This window comes from Perognathus longimembris, chromosome 3 (genome assembly GCF_023159225.1).
Source record: "Perognathus longimembris pacificus isolate PPM17 chromosome 3, ASM2315922v1, whole genome shotgun sequence".
Classification (NCBI taxonomy): domain Eukaryota; kingdom Metazoa; phylum Chordata; class Mammalia; order Rodentia; family Heteromyidae; genus Perognathus; species Perognathus longimembris.
This window is the reverse complement of record NC_063163.1, coordinates 120,627,422-120,645,091: the sequence shown is the minus strand read 5'-3', so window position 1 is coordinate 120,645,091 and position 17,670 is coordinate 120,627,422. Positions and strand designations below refer to the sequence as shown.

The 17,670-nt window shown below is 43.0% G+C and overlaps 1 protein-coding gene across 1 annotated transcript in view; it reads right to left on the bottom strand.

The window, feature by feature from the left end:
- Positions 1–14,238: 14,238 nt before the first annotated feature.
- Positions 14,239–17,670, bottom strand: part of Mmp20 (matrix metallopeptidase 20) — a 33,013-nt gene continuing 29,581 nt past the window's right edge. The window contains exons 9-10 of the mRNA XM_048341018.1: positions 15,957–16,060; positions 14,239–14,340 (exon numbers count right to left, since the gene is read on the bottom strand). Of these exons, the coding sequence (XP_048196975.1) occupies positions 14,240–14,340; positions 15,957–16,060 (205 nt within the window). The 3' untranslated portion in view covers position 14,239. The remainder of the gene's footprint in view (positions 14,341–15,956; positions 16,061–17,670) is intronic.

Here is a 17,670-nt window from a genome sequence, read left to right as displayed (position 1 = left end):
CCTTGATCATCTCCTTCCTGCCTCAAAGACTCTGGCTCTTCTAAGAATGTCATCTAAGGATTACTATTGGTATATGGGTAGTTTCATATATTTTCAAGGTTTATTCATGTTATAGCATGTTTCAGAACTTCATTCTTTTTTATGGATAAAGGATTTTCCCTTGCAAGGATGAACATAGCATGCTTTGTTTACCCATTTACTCTTCAATAGACATTTGATTAATTTCTACATTTTGGCTTTTGAAAATAGTTATACAATGATCATTGATATACACATATTTGTTTGAATCCCTGTTGCAGTTATTTCGAGTATATACCTAGAAGAGGAATTGATGGGTTAGATAGCCAATATAGGTGTGACTATTGTGTGTATGTGTGTGTGTGTGTGCATGTGCGCTTGTGTGTTTGTATACATGGTCTTATTATATAGTTCTGTCCAGATTGGTCTTGAACTTGAAGCTCCTCTGCCTCCATCTCCTGAATGCTAGGTTTAGATTTTTGAGACGCTACCAATTTCTAGAATGATCTCACCACTTTATATTCCTACCACCAAAATATCAGTCTCTGTCTGAATCATCACTAATACATTGCATTTTAACTTTAAAAACTGTTACTGTAGACAGATACTCTAGTATGAAGCAGCATCTTGTGGTTTGACTTCTGTTTCCTTAATGACTTAAGAGTGATGTGAGCTTTGCACGTGCTTGTTGTCCATGTATGTATCTTTGGAGAAATGTGTATTCCAGCCAGTTGCTTATATTTTTAGTTGGATTGTATTTCTGTGGTTGGGTTGAAGGGATTCTAGAGTTCATATATTAAATCTTTATCAACTATACAATTTGCAACTCTTTTTTCCTCTACTTAGGTTGCCTTTCACTTTCTTTTGCTAATGTCTTCTGATACATAAACAACTTCTTTTACCTGTATAGAATTTGGCTTCCTTACCTGTAAGATAAAGATAGTCTTTTCTACTGAGCTATGGTGAGAAGTAAATGAAAAGACTAAGCACTGCAAAACACTTAGTGTTTTTGGAGCACAGTCCAAAGTCAGTAAATGACAGCTCCCGTTAATATCATTGTTGTCATGATTATGCTGTCTTTCCATATTTTAATATTCCTTATTCACACATGTGCACTTAGCATGAAGATCAAATATAGAAGAAAAGCTGAAGGCTCTAATGGTTTTGTTCCAATAATTTTTTGTTTTTGTTTTTGTTTTCCCAGAGCTGAGGAATGAACTCGGGGCCTTGCGCTCGCCAGGCAGGCGCTCTTCCGCTGAGCCAGATCCCCAGCCCCTCAGTAATTTTATCGACTTCGTTAAGGCCAATATTTTCTGAGAGACAAGGAAATAACATTCTTAAACACTGTAATGCAACATGCTAACATGACGAATCAAAGCAGTCTTCTTATCAAAGATTCTATTAGCTTTTTATTTTTTATGCCAGTCCTGGGCCTTGGACTCAGGGCCTGAGCACTGTCCCTGGCTTCTTTTTGCTCAAGGCTAGCACTCTGCCACTTGAGCCACAGAGCCACTTCTGGCCATTTTCTGTATATGTGGTGCTGGGGAATTGAGCCCAGGGCCTCATGTATATGAGGCAGGCACTCTTGCCACTAGGCCATATCCCCAGCCCTCTATTAGCTTTTTAAACAAGGAAAGAACAAGATCTTTATCCATGAAATCTTTGAGTACACAACATGAACGACGGAACATACCCATGGAGCAAAACCTTGGGCAGACTGGAACAGCGTGAATCATGCGTGAGGGTAAACGCACCACTTTAATTTCTGATGCGTGGTGATGTGCCAGGCACAGGAAAAGGGCTGAGCAGAGGGAAATGAGGTCCAAGAGTTTAAAAAATTACCAGCCAGAAAGAAAGAAAGGGGAAGGGATTGCCTCTGTTCAAGCCCAAACCCTGAAGTCAGATATAACTTGGCATGTTTGACCTCTTCCACATTGACTCAGAGAAGTAGCTCTGGGTAGCATCCGGTAAAGGAAGAGTTATAGCCCAGTACCACTGTAGATAATTGAAAAGTTCTAACCAGGTACCAGTGGCTCAGGTCTGTAATACAGCTACACTAGAGGTTGAGATCTGAGGATCGTGGTTTAAAGCCAGCCTAGGCAGAAAAGTCTATGAGGCTCTTAGCTTCAGTTACCCAGTAAAAACCCAGAAGTAGTGATATGGTTCAAGCGGTAGAGTGTCAGCCCTGAGCAGAAAAATTCAAGTGATAGTTTGAGGCCCTGGGTTCAAATCCTAGTGTCAGTACATACATACACACAGATACTCACACAGATACACACACACACAAATACACAGAGACACACATAGATACATACACACAGTACACACACAGATACACGCAGCTACAGATACACAGATAAATACACACAAATACACACAGACACACAAACACACACACAAATTCTAAACTTTCCTTTCCTTTCTTTTTTCTTTTTCCTGGTCCTGGGGCTTGAACTCAGTGTCTGGATACTCTCCCCGAGCCTCTTTGTGTTCAAGGCTAGCACTCTCCACTTGAGCCACAGAAATTCTGCCTTTTTTTGAGTAGTTTATTGGAGGTAAGTCTCATGGACTTTTCTGCCCGAGCTGGGTTTGAACTGTGATCTTCAGATCTCAGCTTCCAGAGTAGCTAGGATGACAGGTGGGAGCCACCGGTCCCCGACAACTTTCTTGTTCTTAAAAGGAATCCCAAACTTTGCTTCCCAAGAAGTAAATTTGCCTCCTGCTTCAGTGCCCAGCCTTTCCTATTTTGCCTCAAGTCTGAAACCTGTATTTTATTTAGCTTGTGGATCTTTAGTGATCTCACGGGTCTCTCAGCCCCCAGGCTTCCCTTTATGTGGCTGAGCAGCTTATCAGTACGCTTTTCTAAACAAAGTTTCTCTCGAGAAACTATATACCGACTGGCAAAACAGGAACTTAACTCCTCAGCATATCAGATAACATGAGCTATAGTTATTTTCATATGGAGGCATAACGATGACTATATTTTATTTTATAATTTTTAAACACCAGGAAGTAAATGGTATGCTTTACATTGTGTCTAAGTCAGCAATGGCAAAAATGACTGAGAAATTTCTGGCTTCCTCAGTTACTCAGACTATTTGACTCTTCTCCCATGTCTAGATTGGCTTGAGGATCAACTAGATGGTTGCTACAACTGCTGGAACAACTGTTCACTGGGTTGTCTGTCGCCTTCGTTCTAAGCGGCTTACCAAGCTAAAGTCGGCCATCACTGTCGAAGGAACGCGGGTGCTGGCGTGGGTAGGCTCCAGCGCCCGGGCTGCTCACAGCCATCTGTCCACGGCCCAGCCCCCAGGGTCTGGCTAGACAGCATCCTCTGGTTGTTCTGAGTCCACAGTCACGGCTCACTGAAGGTTGTGTCATCACTCAGTTTTCTCATTGAGAGAAGCTGCTGGTTCCAGCCTGCGTCCAGGCTGGAGGATTTCCAGGGTCAGTGGAATTATTTCTTCTTTTGGCCTCTTGTCTCCAGCCAACTGTTAATACCCCCCCCCCCCCACTCCAGACTTTCTTGGTCAACGGTGTTGGCTATTCATTCATCAGCTCAGGATCCACGTGGATCATGGAGGCCGTGGGTGATCTCTCCTGGCCATTAGCTGTCTCACAGGTCATGACACCCCAATCCTAGCTCCAGATCTGGGGATGACAAACTCCTTTTCTGTACATCTAGGAAGAAGTAAGTATCATTTGGGAGGAGAGGAAGTGCTTCCTGTCTGCCCTTTCTTCCACTTGGGTCCCGCTTACTTGGTCCATGTTGAGTCTGTTCTGGGCCTTTATCGCCGGAAGGGAGACTTGCAGGAGAGTCTTGCACCTGTGTCTTGTAGTGTGCAACCCTGTTTCCCAGAGCTCTCAGGCTGCCGTGGGTAGTGTAGGGGTATTGGGTGTCCTGGTTAAAAATATCTCACTCTGGGGAAAGTGTTTGAACTATACTACATTCATAATGATTCATGGAAGTTTTGCATTTCAATTTATATATTTATTGAATAAAAACCTTTTCCCACTAAATCTTGAAGAAGGAAAACCATAAAGGAATGAGACACTCCTGATTCTTCAGGAATAATTATAATTGTTTTGAAGATACTATTCTAATACTTTTTTTCAAGACTTAATCTTTATAACCCTATCCGGTAGGTATTGCTGTTAATATTGTTTTATAACTGGAGAAATGGAGTAATTTGCCCAAAGTTGTACAAATTACTCAACACTGTAGCCAGTCTACAAACTCAGACTAAACCTATGTCCAGGAATGTAGCCGTAACCACATCCACATTTCTATGGGTTTGCTGCTTTTCTCTCTATTGTCCTCCATTCTCCCATTCACCTTGGAGGGCATATGTGCCCTAAATGTGTGAAGTCAAGTGCCGGGCTAGATTCACCTCCCCTGGTGCGGGGATGCTCAGCTTACTCCCTTATCAGTGCTCCCCTTTTCACCCTCTCCCCTGGGCGCCCGACCCGCAGGCGGCCAAGGTGGAGCAAAGGGACACGGGCTAGCCTAAGGTGCACGTGGCCGAACGAGATCCCCTTTTCCTCCCTCCTTACCCACCAAAGAAGCCAGGCGCAGACAGATCTCGGAGATGCTTCGGAGAGCAATCCGGTTTATTCGGGAGGGACTCACAGTAATATAGTAGTGATGACGAGGATTGAGCAGGAGCTGGCGATAGGCTGGCGAGCTTGTCCGTCCAAGAGCAGCTCCCAAGGACCTCCCTCATGGGCTAACGTCACTCCCCATAGTCCCGCCCTCTGGGCAAAGCGCGTGAAAGGGGAGCACACGTGCTCGCTGGCGCAAGGTGGGGGATGGTCTCAAAGCTACCCCTTCTGGTTCCGGACCCAGAAGGAGATAGGTGTGGCTCACTTCCACACTGCCCCAGGGCTGGGGGAAGGGCGGCGTCTTGGGAATGCTCTCATCGCCCTTCCCCCCTCAAGGCCAAGATGAATCCCCAACAGTCAAGTCCAAGAATAAAATGACTTATCCTAACCTGGCACTATAGGAGTACAAACTTCCGACAATGTCACCTTTTCAGCTTTGTTCCTTCCTGCTTGTCTCCAGTGATGCCAGGCAGGCTACACTTTCTGAACCCAAGATGTCATTCTCCTGTCATTCCGTTGAGCTTCCCTCCCACCTCTCCCCCTTCCCCCATCCACTGCACCCTGTCTAGAGAGCTTGGCTGCCTGGAGAAAACTTCTTTGTCCTTCCTAGCCCCCTAGGTGCTCTTCTTCAAAGGGCCCCCTCCCCTTTGCCATGTTTCAAGGAAACATTCAAGCTTCAATAGTTATATGCTTCCCATCAGCCCACAGTGTAAACCTTGGTGGATTTCCAGATACTGTAGTCCCTGAGAGCAGGAACCTTCCTGTGTCATCTCCTCTGCCCTATGGATGACATACACAGTACTTGTTTCTGGTTTGATGTGGATAGTGGCTAAGGGAAGGTCATGCGCTGTTTCTGGAGCATGGATTCTAAGACCCATATAAGCTTGGAGCGTCCTAGGGGCCATCTTGTTGCTCTCTGGAGAAAATCCATCTGAGAAGAAAGCCAGCAGAGGCCGTCAGGTTTCCAATTTGAATTCCCTCATTTTACTACGCTAGAAGGAAGTGGCTCTACTTGGCTTTCTCAGTATATAAGCCGATAAAACTCACCATGTCTTTTTGTTTGTTAATGATTGACACTGTCAGTCAAATAAATCCTGAGTTATTGTTATACAGGATTGTGATATATTGTTATAATTATATTATTATACTGATCTTATCCCCAAAGTTAGAATGGCTAGGCAAGCAGTGGAGCTGGGATTGCATCCAAATTTGCTTGTCTGTTAAGCACATCCTCCGTCCAATACTGCATGCTACCTCTCACTCACCAATTCAGTCATTTAGTCACTCATCTTGCAAACAGGTATTTAGTGTTTTCGTCATGCCAGACACTGTGCTGGGTGCTAGGATGTGATGTGTGAACACAGAGTTTCTGTGTCACCGCGATCATGGTTAGTAGTAATGGAAAGATAGTTAGTTTCACCAAAATAATTAGTTTACTCTCTGGTTCAATTCCCCATCTACCTTGAATCCAGAATGTTTATGAAAGGCTACTGTTCCTGGTGATGGTGACAGAAGCATTTCAGGGAGAAAAAGGAAAGAAAACTCTGCAAACCCGCTGTTGCTGTCCAACTTACAGCTCATAGTATTGCTCATATGAATGTCTGGATGGGTTTTAATTCATTTACTCAAGCTTTCATAGTACGGTTTGTAGCCTCACTCTGTAGTAGGACTGGGTAAATTCATAAAGAAAAGGACCCAAAGTCTTTCTTCAAGAACCAAAACCAGAATGCAGTGTGAGTTCTGCAATGGCTAATGTGTTTACTGAGGTAATGAAATACAGAGAAGATTTACGCTTTAGCATTGGGGGTGGGGGGAGCTGATGCCCCAGGGGCAGTAAAAGCAGGTCTGTATTCATAATATGTGTCAGTCATTTTAAGGCTGAATTGCTGTCTCTGCAGAGGCAAGGAGCCTGAGCTAATTATTTTATCGCCAAATGACTAGTTGGTTTCTTGAAGAATCTATACCAAAAGATTAGAGTTAGTCTACAATGCTGACCGGTCAGAAATCATCACTGTCATTACCATCATTATCATCATGAGCAGCAGCAGCTAGGCCAACCGTTGCCAGCCTCGTGAATCGCTTCTGTGCCTCTCCAGGGCCAGCCAGCTGTCGGAGGGCATGCCGAGTGGCCGGGGCCAGGTCTTTAGGGCTTCCTCCTGCATAGGTGTTTTTGGTATTGAGGTGAGACAAAAGGTTCTGAGTTGACTGAGGTGCTACCTTCCCAGAAATCTTTGTCTCTGATCTTAACAATCTTACCGTTTTATAGCTTCCAGATCTTGACAAACAAGTTAACTGCCTTGTGGCTGCCCAGGAATCTGTGTGTATTCCTACCCGTGATCGCCTCGCGTCTCCAAACTGAGGTGAGGACAGCTTATCATCAATATCAACGCCCACGCCAGAAACTCTCCCTGCTCTGCTACCAGAAGCCGCCCCCCTCCCTCCTCATGCCTCTCAGGGTTTTACCTGCGGGAGGCTGAAGTACAGCTGTCCATTTTCTTCGGTCAGCCAAGCACATGATTTTCTTTCTCCTATTTAGTGAAGTTTGGGGATGAATGGTAAACTCGCCATCATGGCCAGCACGATTTCACAGGCGAGGTAAGTGAGTCAAAAGGATTTTAAGGAACTTCCACAGTAAGTGGTGGAGCCAAGCCTTAAACCTTGTCTGATACCCAAACCTTATGCTCTCTGGTTCTCAGGCAAACTGTGTCTTCCACTCTCCAGCTTTACTACACTGTCGCCCCAAGTAGGTCTGCAACGTAAGCATGATTTTAAACTTATTATCCAGGTTCAGAGCATTTCTTTTGGTAAATATGAAAGTCCACTGCTTCTCCTTTCCAGGACCACGGAGTTGACCGAATTTTCCCGTCCGTCCCCATGTCTAGCCCTCACCACGGGCTGCTCTGAAATGATGTCACATCCCCACGCATGCTACTTTTGTATTGGTCACCGTGTTTCTTTCTTTAGGAGCTTGAGTTTGGTGACTGTTTAGGAGCAAGGTAGAGAACTGGAGGAACCATGACCTCCTTGTAGTTTGGAACTAGTGTAGGGGGCCCATGCCTGGACCCTCAGAGAATTCAGCTGCGTCTCCCTGCGTTTATGTCTGTCAGTGGAGCCAAGCGTTTTGAGAGAAGAGAACTGGTAATCTGTGTGTGGAAGCACTCCTCTCGTGGTTTCCAGGAGGTGGTCACACAGCCAGAACCGCAGGGCATCCTGCCCAGGGCTTCTCATAAGTCTGCAAGGTGAGGCTCATAAAAGAAACTGTGGGTGTTTTAAGAGGAATTCCCATCAGCATGGACACTAGTGATAGTCAAGCACAGTGGAATGAGGAAAAGAAAGAAAAATCTCCCCCAGAAATAGAATCAGACAACAAAGGAGGGAGTTCCAGAAGAGATACTTGAATGACTGCTCCCCAGAAAAAGGCTGTGTATAAAAGTCACTTCTTTCATTCGGGCCCCTCGGGTGTGTATTATTCTCCATACCTGTAGAAAATCAGATGGTTGATAGATAAAGATGTCATCTATCCAGGCTGCTGTGAACACTGAATGCTGATGAGCCAAAGCACAGAGCTCTTGGCTTCACTGTGGGTCCTCACCTCCCAGCTGGCCTAAGCTATCCTTCCTCCCAGTCCCAGTCCCTGTTCCCATGCCGAGGCCACCTGGAATTCTGTCTGAATCCTCAGGTCTCAGCTCCCCATGTCTCTGAGCAGAGCTGACAGTTGATGCACATTCAAGATCAGCCATCTTCCTTCCCTCCCTCCCTCCCTCCCTCCCTCCCTCCCTCCCTCCCTCCCTCCCTCCCTCCCTCCCTCCCTCCCTCCTTCCCCCCTCCCTCCTTCCCTCCCCCTCCCCCTCCCTCCTTCCCCCTCCCTCCCTCCTTCCCCCTCCCTCCCTCCCTCCCCCTCTCCCTCCCTCCTTCCCTCCCCCCTCCCCCTCCCTCCTTCCTTCCTCCCTCCCTCCCTCCCTCCCTCCCTCCTTCCCTCCCTCCCTTCCTTCCTTCCTTTCCTGTGCAAGGAGGGGCATTCGTATATGTTTTTAAGTGCATTGAAGTCTGCCTCAAGAAAGGCTTACTGTTTTAGAACATACAGCATGGGTTCCAGCTCTGCCTCTTTTTACCCCTGGGACTGGGGTATGTTCACTTCAATGGAGAAAACAGTCATACCTCAATGACTTGTGAAGACTAAAACATCTTAGGCAAAGCATTTCAACAGTGCCTGGCATGCAAAAATCACTCAGTAGAATGAATATTTACTAAAACTCAGTGAAAATACTTGGGCAATTATGGCCATTGTGAAAATGTTTTGTGGTTTAAACTTCAAGGCAAAGATATGCATAGATTATTATTCAACAATTCCACCCTCATTATATTCTCTAAGGAACATATTCCCCCAAATGTGGACATATTATTTATCTATCATTGCCGAATAATTTCATACATGTAAGTAATATATAAATTTTAGCAAAGTGGCCCTGGGCAATCTGAGATTCAAGTGTGCCCTTGCAGAATTTCTGTGCTGAATAGAAGTGGTTATAACTAGCTACCTTGACTTGTAGCTTCATAACCTCACAACCATTATTGTATTACAGGCCTGAGATGTTAAAGAATAAGTTTATAAATTGTTGACTATTTATGTCAATGTACTGTTTTCCCACTGCACATGATCTGAGAGGGATATAAATGGAAAATTTCTCAACTGGTCTTTTGCAAATGTTTGCACTGATTTGCCACTTCCTGTTTCTTCTCTGATCTCTCCTCCAGCTCTTGTCAGAACAATTGCATTGTGCAACAAGAGCTTTCCTTCACCCCCCCTCCCCACCAACATGCTAAGCGATATACTGGATTACAGGAAAGGACACTGGATAGATTAATAGAGAAGGGGTATTTGTCATATGTATTTGCTCTGAGGCTATCAGTGTATTGAAGTCTGTCTCAAGGAAGCCTTAATGGCCTAGAATATGGGGCATGGGTTCTAACCCCAGCTTTGGCGTTTTTTTTAGCCTTAGAACTGGTATAAGTTCATTCAATGGAGAAAACAGTAATACCCACTTCAATGGATTGAAGATAAGCTCATTTAAAAAGAGCCACCCTTTGGATCCCAAAGTCATTTGATAGTTGTTCACTATATGCATGTCTATTATATTATAATATAATAATGTATTTATCATATTTACCAATTAGCTTTCCAGTGGTGTTACTGCTCAATTCTAAGAGTCTAGGTATTGGGAACAAAGATAGGAATATGGCATTTTGAGTGTAACATGGTGCCTTTTAATCTGGATTGTTTATAAACTACTTGGTGATGGCTTAAAGACTAAAGACAGGCTGGGCAGATGGAAAATGATAAGATTTTGTTTCTTTCTTGTACTGTGGCCTATTGTAGAAAAATGCAGGAAGTCTGTTGGCTTTGACTCTTTCTATGCTCCTTTATAGGAGTGTGAAAAGCAGATCTGTTGACCAGCATTATGCATTTTTTTTCCTCAAATGGCACTTCACTGGGTAGTTTTAAGTTGTGAATATTCACAAAGAACTTTCACTTTTCTTTTCCTTCTTTCCTTCCTTCTTTTCTCCCTCTTTCTTTCTTTCTTTCTTTTTCTCTCTCTTTTCTCCTTCCTTCCTTTTCTTTCTTTCTTTCTCTTTTTTCCCCTCCCTCCCTCCCTCCCTCCCTCCCTCCCTCCCTCCCTTCCTCCCTTCCTCCCTCCCTCCCTCCCTCCCTTCCTGTCTTGGGGCTTGAACTCAGGGCCTGGGCCCTGTCCCTAAGCTTCTCTTGCTTAAGGCTAGCACTCTACCATTTGAGCCACAGCACCACTTCTGGCTTTTTCTGTTTATGTGGTGCTGAGGAATCGAACCCAGGGCTTCATGCATGCTAGGCCAGCGCTCTACCACTAAGCCACATTCCCAGCCCCTTACAAAGAACCTTTAATACCAGGAATGATTGAAACAAGAAGAAAGAGAAACTACCTGAATGATGTATAAATGAAAGCACACTGAAGATTTTATAATTTAAAAATATTACCCACAACAGTCTGAATAAACAAAACTGCATAGTTTGCTTGATAGACTGATTTAGGCCGTGGAAATCGAAGGTGTTTCCAAGTAAGCACTTAGAAGGAAACAGAAGACTCAACAGGAAGAGTTAGGACTGCTGATTTGGACCAGCCTCAGGGGCAGCGAGCTTGGCTGCAGCCAGCTGTTAGGGAGGCGCCTTGCGGGGCCAACCCGCTCTTCTCTAGAAGCCTCTCCGGCAGTTCCCCAGGCCTTGGCCTGCAGTCATCACTGGGTTTAACTAGATAGTTCCCAGAAACTGCATCAGAAAGTGAATGTGTTCCGCTTCCTCTTTGTCCTCAAAGAGGACTTGAGCTGTATCTCTACCCCCCTTCGCCCCCCAGTCCTGGGGCTTGAACTCAGAGCCGGGGCACTGCCCCTGAGCTTCGTTTTGCTTAAGGCTAGCACTTTACCACTTGAGCCACAGCACCACTTCTGTTGAGCCATATCTTAACTGTTACTTTAAATGCCATTTTTTTTCTTAACTGTATTTTTTTTTGGGTCTTTTCTTTTTTTTTTTTTGGTACTGGGGATAGAGCCCAGGGCGTTGCCACTGAGCTACATCCCAGCCCTTAAATGACATTTTTTTGCACTTACTCTGAAGGTAAGTGAGAAGTTATTCCTTACTGTTTGCAGGGGACCACAGAAAGATCAATATCTGGCACACACAAGTCCCTTATATAAAATGTAATCGATGCACATCCTCATGTCACTTCTAGATCAGATAGAATGCCTAATAATTATACAGTGCATGTCATAGAAACAGTTATTCTGTATCATCTGGGGAAAGGCAAGAGGAAAGTCTGTATATAGTCCAGACATTTTTTGTGTGTGTATATTTTCAATCTTGCTTGGCTGCATATGTGGATAAGGAATCTGCAGATGTGGAAGTGTGACTGTGCATATAGTAAATTATTTCTCCAGAAGTTCTTGTATCAAATTGGATAAGTGCTCTGTGATATGACATAAATACAATCACTGTTTCTTGTGTTTAGAGAGACTTGTATCTTTCCTCAATACATACCAATTGCATCTTGGAACCAGGACTGCTCTAATTCAACAAAGGAAAGATGATTGGTAGAAATTACTTTCTAGGACATGGGAGCTAATAACAATCAGTATACTTTTTGTATTGACTTCATTTGGAATTTGGATAAGAACAATTTTGGGTTGCAGAGTATTAATTCATGTGCGATTACAGATCAACAGTCCTTTAGATTTCAAGTGTTCTATATAAATTCTCCAGGCTATTTCAAAGCAAAATGAACTCCAATTGTTTTAAAAACAATAATTACAGAGTTGCTATAGAGTACCAGGAACTACTGTAAAACTTTTACGTATTTTGAGTCACATATTTAAGCCTTTAAGTATCCCTAAGTGGTAGGAACAATTCTTATTCTAGTTTTACAAAGAAGGAAATAAAGACACAGAGCAATTAGAGATTTTAAACAACATCACACAGCTCAAACGAGAGGTCCTATGGTTTGAATCCAGCCAGGCCACCCCCAGAACACGTATGCCATCGCACTTAGTTACATCTGTGACCGCAGTGGTAGGTCCTCCACGCGTGCTCGCGAGTCAGTACTGGGCACAGCACCAGGGGCCAGTATCAAAGGGTTGATTGATGTTTAATGGCTGTGTGGTCCCTGCCACAGCTTCCAGGATGTAAGAACTTTGTGGATCATCCCCTTGTGTTGAGCTTCTTGCTTAGTTATGTTTTTCTCAAGTGGCAACTTTATTGAGAGATAATTCCTCTAACACACAATTTACCCATTCATAGTATACAACAGAAAGGCTTTTCATATATTCACAGAGTTGTACAACCATCACCAGTTTCAGAACATTTTTTTTCCAACTAAAAGCAAAAGCCTATATCCAGAGCAGCGTCTCCCTATTCTCCTCTGCTGGGAACAGCATTAGGTGGCTTTCTCCCACTATGGATTTTCATACAGAATAGCACACATGTAGAACGATCCAAACGTGACCTTTTGTGTCTGGCTACTATCACTTAGGATGATATTCCCAAGCTTCATGCACATCATAGTATAAGTATTTCACTTCTTTTTATTGTTGAATTATATCCCATGACTTGAATCTACACTTTATTTATCCATGCATAAGATGATAAAGATGTTTTCTCTTTCTGGCTATCATGAGCAATACTGCAACGAGCAATGTGTGCAAGCTTCGGTGTGATATAGTTCAGCCTCTGGTACGTTTTTATGTACGAGTGGTACTATGCCTGACCTTTTGAGGATTTACCAGACTGTTTTTCTCTCAGCTTAATGATAACATAAAGTTCTGAGCTATTTTTGCTACCTAAGAGCGACACTTTGATATCAGAAAACAAGTTCATCTGATAATTGTCTTCAGCCAATGGTTGAGTATGAGTAGCCACTTTCAGTAATAAAGAGCAAACCCCAAGCCCAAATGCAAAGCTTGGCATAGCCTTGATCATTTTCCTCTTTCCTCATTCAATAAATGATCTTAACAATAATAGCCAGGTCTGTTAAAAACTGTAGTGATTCCAGGTAGTACATTACATATATTTTATTCTTCAGTATTAGAATCCTTAAGTTTATTGAATTCATACAACAATATAGAGGATAATGTAAGATTAAAAATAGAAGAATTTCAGACAACACAAATTTTACCAGTATTGATGACTAGAGAAAAAATTAGCTTGAAGCAATTAAATACACTAAAACAAATAGAGGAATCCCACTAAATGGATAACTATTCAAAAGAGATTGAGATCAATAAAAAATGGCATCATTGCAGGCAAAACAAACAGGAAATTGAAGGAATTACTGTTGCTATTTTTACAGTGTACTGATGGTACTGTATTAGGGTTTACCTTTTTCTACAGGTACACAGAATTTGTTGCCAAATAGTTACAAAGTAAGTAAACATTAACAAAAAAGGAAAAATGAGAAATTATTCTAATATATTTTTATTGGCATTTATCAAAAAGTTTTTCTGTTCAAAGTGCCCATCTGCAGCCTAGTATGAAAATTCTCTAGAATGTTTGTCTACTAACCCACCAATAAGTAGACACTGAGTTAAACAAACAGAACCAAGAACAAAATTTAAGCAGTTTTCATTTGTAATGTGTTTGAAGTCAGAATAGGTATGTTAGTATGCATCCTAGTAAATGATGGCCAGAAAAGCCGTTGTTTGTAAACAAGAATTGCGAATTACCTGATAACATTTCCTAATAAAAAGAACGATAATATATGCCAGGAATGCACAAGCAGGATTCTTCCTGGAAATGAAAACCAAACTGATCGATTTGCCTTAGAGTATTAGGTAAGGAAAGCTATCATGAGTGTGTAATGGCAGATCCCACTATGTTGATTCTGACTTTGTGTGAAGTTGCTGTATTTCTCATTTGCAGTAAAGTTCGGACCATACAACTTTGAAAAATAGAGAAGCACTCTTATTTCCAATGAACTCTGAATTACTTTTCCAACTGGAGGACACGAGAAGACTCTGTCCTTCGTTTTGCTCTAGTCCTTAAGATTCACTCATCACTGCTTGCAGTACTCTTCACTCCTTGGGAATGACTAGACCTCGCTCCTTAGCAGCCAACCCAGGAACTAGACTTCACCACACTAACCACGTCTTCCTTCTCTGTGTCATACTTGAATGTTTTGGGTCCTGAAAAGAAGTAAATGTAGCCTAAAAGAGACAAAGTTGAAGTTACGGTTACCAGAAATGACCTGTAGATCTACAAATAGGAGGACTTGGAGCTGTAACGTTTTTGAGATGGCACTGAGAGGGCGTTGATGGCAGTTTGGAGCTAAGCCCTGGAAGCCATGGGCTTTCCCATGCTCTAGCACCTGACACCTTCCCATCACTGCTCAGCTTCCTCCTCGCTCCGGCCAGGATAGGGGGCTCTTCTTTGGGTCATTCAAGCTATTCTGAATTATGCCTTGTGCTTTTGCCCAGGCTCTTCAAACAAGCTAGCTCCCTTTTTATTTCCCTGGTCTTTAAAACCAGCTAATGTCTCACTATGTCTATATTGGATGAATAGGGCCTCTCTCTCTTGTTAGGTCCTCTCCTTGAGGGCTACATGCAGATGCCCCCACCTCATTAAGTCTCCACCCAGTTACCTGGGTAACCTGCAGACCTGGAGGCAGTTACCTCCCCTTTCCCTGAGGTCACCTCCTAATCCACCTGGCCACACCCCTTGCCCCTGCCCTAAATAAAGCAGGGCTGGGTGGGGGGTCTCTCTCTCTCTCTCCCTTCTCTCCGGCCATGGATCATCTTGGCCACAGGCCAGCAGTTCGGTAATAAACTTTTCTCTCCTGCCTGAATACCGTGTGGCGTTCTTCTTTACCGGCTACCTACTTTAAAAACCTAACATCTCTCTCTCTCTCTCTCTCTCTCTCTCTCTCTCTCTCTCTCTCTCTCTCTCTCTCTCGTTGGTCATGGGGATCGAACTCTGGACCTGGGCACTGTCCCTGAGCTGCTCAAGGCTAGTGCTCTACCACTTCGAGTTTTCTAGTGGTTAATTGCAGATGAGTCTGACAGACATTCCTGCCCTGGCTGGCTTTGAACCTCAATCCTCAGATCTCAGCCTTCTGAGTAGCTAGGATTACAGGCGTGAGCCACTGGTGCCGGGCTGGATGGCGTTTCTTCCCCTGCCCCAAGACTCTAGAACTGTCTTTGTTGTTTCTGAAGTGTCCAACACTGTGCTACATAGTCAGGAAGAACATGATGACTAATCTGAAAGTTTTGATTATAGTATTTGATTTATGATACTCATGTCATTCAACATTCCTAGCCGTTGAGTTTTGTTAAGTGTTTTCACTTAACTTTTTTCCTAGTGTTAAGTTTCAGGAGTTGGGTGCGAGTCACCGCTGTGAGGGTTGATGCTGTGTATATTTTAGAGATGAAGAAGGTAAGCTTGACCTGGGTAGACTTTATGATCTAGCTGACTTTGGATTGAAGAGCTAGTTTGTGTTTTGAAACAAGGTCTTTCTGTGTACCTGAGGTAGTCTCAAACTCCAAATCTCCCTACTTCAGCCTCCAGAGTGCCGGGATTCCTGACATGCCACTACCCTCTCTGAATAAGCTGTACTTACATTTTCATTCAGTAAAGAGAGAACCACAATGGCTGATCATTCATAATTTTTAGATAATCTGGCTAGCTAAATTTATGAAAGAATCCAGAACCCCAAGTAAGAAATACTGATTTCCATTTGGAAATTGATTTTTTCTGTTGTGTTAAGGCAGAGCCCAGATTTCTTGGTATCATTTCCACAAAGAGAGTTTCTAAGAAAGTCACTCACCATTCAATTCCACAGCAGCATCTATTTGGCCATTTACTCCTGAAAATTCTTCTTCAGTGTTTTTTGGATAGTCCTTTTCCATTTTCCTTTTTCTCTCATCATAGCTAGAAGAAATATTATTTCACAAATTATAGTAAGAAGCTTTTGTTGATTATAGATTGCAGCATATTGGTTGGGCATATTTCTTCATGGCTGATTTATTACTTAGTTGTCTTTGTCTCCCTCTGTGTGTGATTTTCTTGGTTTAGGAAACAACTGAATGCCATTTATAGGGGCATTTTCTCTATGAACTTATATGACAAGGGAGGAAAGACTGAAAAAATAATGCATATTGAATGACTAGGTGAATGTATGAACAAGCAGTAGAGAATCAAGACAAATCTATAATTACTGAACCTCTGTTTTTCAAATCCATTGAGATGAATTCCACTGCTTCTGTTTCCTGGAAGCTTACAAGACTAACCACAGAGTAGATTAAGGTTCTTCTTCTTCTTCTTTCTTTCTTTTTTTTTTTTTTGCATTAACAACCACAATTCAATGACAAAGCTGCAGATTGGTTACCACATCTCTTTGTGATCTAAATTGTACCTGGTTAATTCAAAAAAGTCCACGGCTTGTATGAGTCAGCCTGGCTGTGTGAGATCAGCATTACGCAGACGTGACCCTTGCCTCTTCAGTGAGACTTCTTTTCAAGTATGAGAAAGCCCCTTCTTTTTTTAGCATAGAGCTCTAAATGGGGATATCTTGGGTGTACATCTCTCTCCTTTCCCACCAAAGGTCAGGCAGTTTTTCCTGGGCTTCTGGGTAGATTCCTGGGGCAGTAGGTCAGACCCCCCCTCTCCTGAACTGTTCCTCTCATGTGGCTCTGACCTCATAGGATAAATCCCATTTTGACCAAGAGTCAAAACTTTGGGAAAGAAACTTCAGGCTTAAAGGACTGAGGATTAAGCTGTTTTTCAGAGTATTGGGGGTAGGGATTGAAGATGATTCTAGTCACATTTTTTTTTAGACCTTTTAGATAACATGTTACCTACTTTTCATTTTTCCAGGTAAGAATATTACCATCAATGATCAAAAATGACAGTGAAATAATCCATTACTACTTAGTCTTTATTGCTATTCCACCAAGAAAAGCACCTTGTCACTCAAAAGGCAAGGACATAAACTCTAAATAAATTTTTTTCCAATAATTGATCTGTGCTGACACTGAATGTACCTCTCTCTATTCAAAATAGTCATACTTTTCTTTTGCCAGCTCTTTTGTGAACATATTTTTGGGGATTTCTAATAGAGCCGTGAACATGAGGTGTAATGCTGGACTTGGATTTTTTGTTGTTAGTTGTGGGGTTTTTGAGTGGTTAATTCAAACTGCAGTCCTCAAATCTCAGCCTCCTGAGTAGCTAGGATTACAGGCCTGAGCCTCTGGTGCCTGTATTTTTTTTTTTAAATGGTACTGGGGAGTGAGTCCTGAGTTTGCTAGTCAAGTGCTCTACTCTAGATTTGACTTTCTCACTCTTATCTGTTGGCTTTTTGATCAGGAAGGAGAATAAACTCTGAGGAATAAGCCCTGGCTTCTTGATTGGAAAATGGTGGCCCTGGAGAGAAGAGAGAGTTACATAAACACACTCACGAGTGTGCACGTGTGCAGGTGTGCATTCACACTCACACACCGTATGAATACACCTACCCTCATGTAACAGGTGCCTGGCTCATC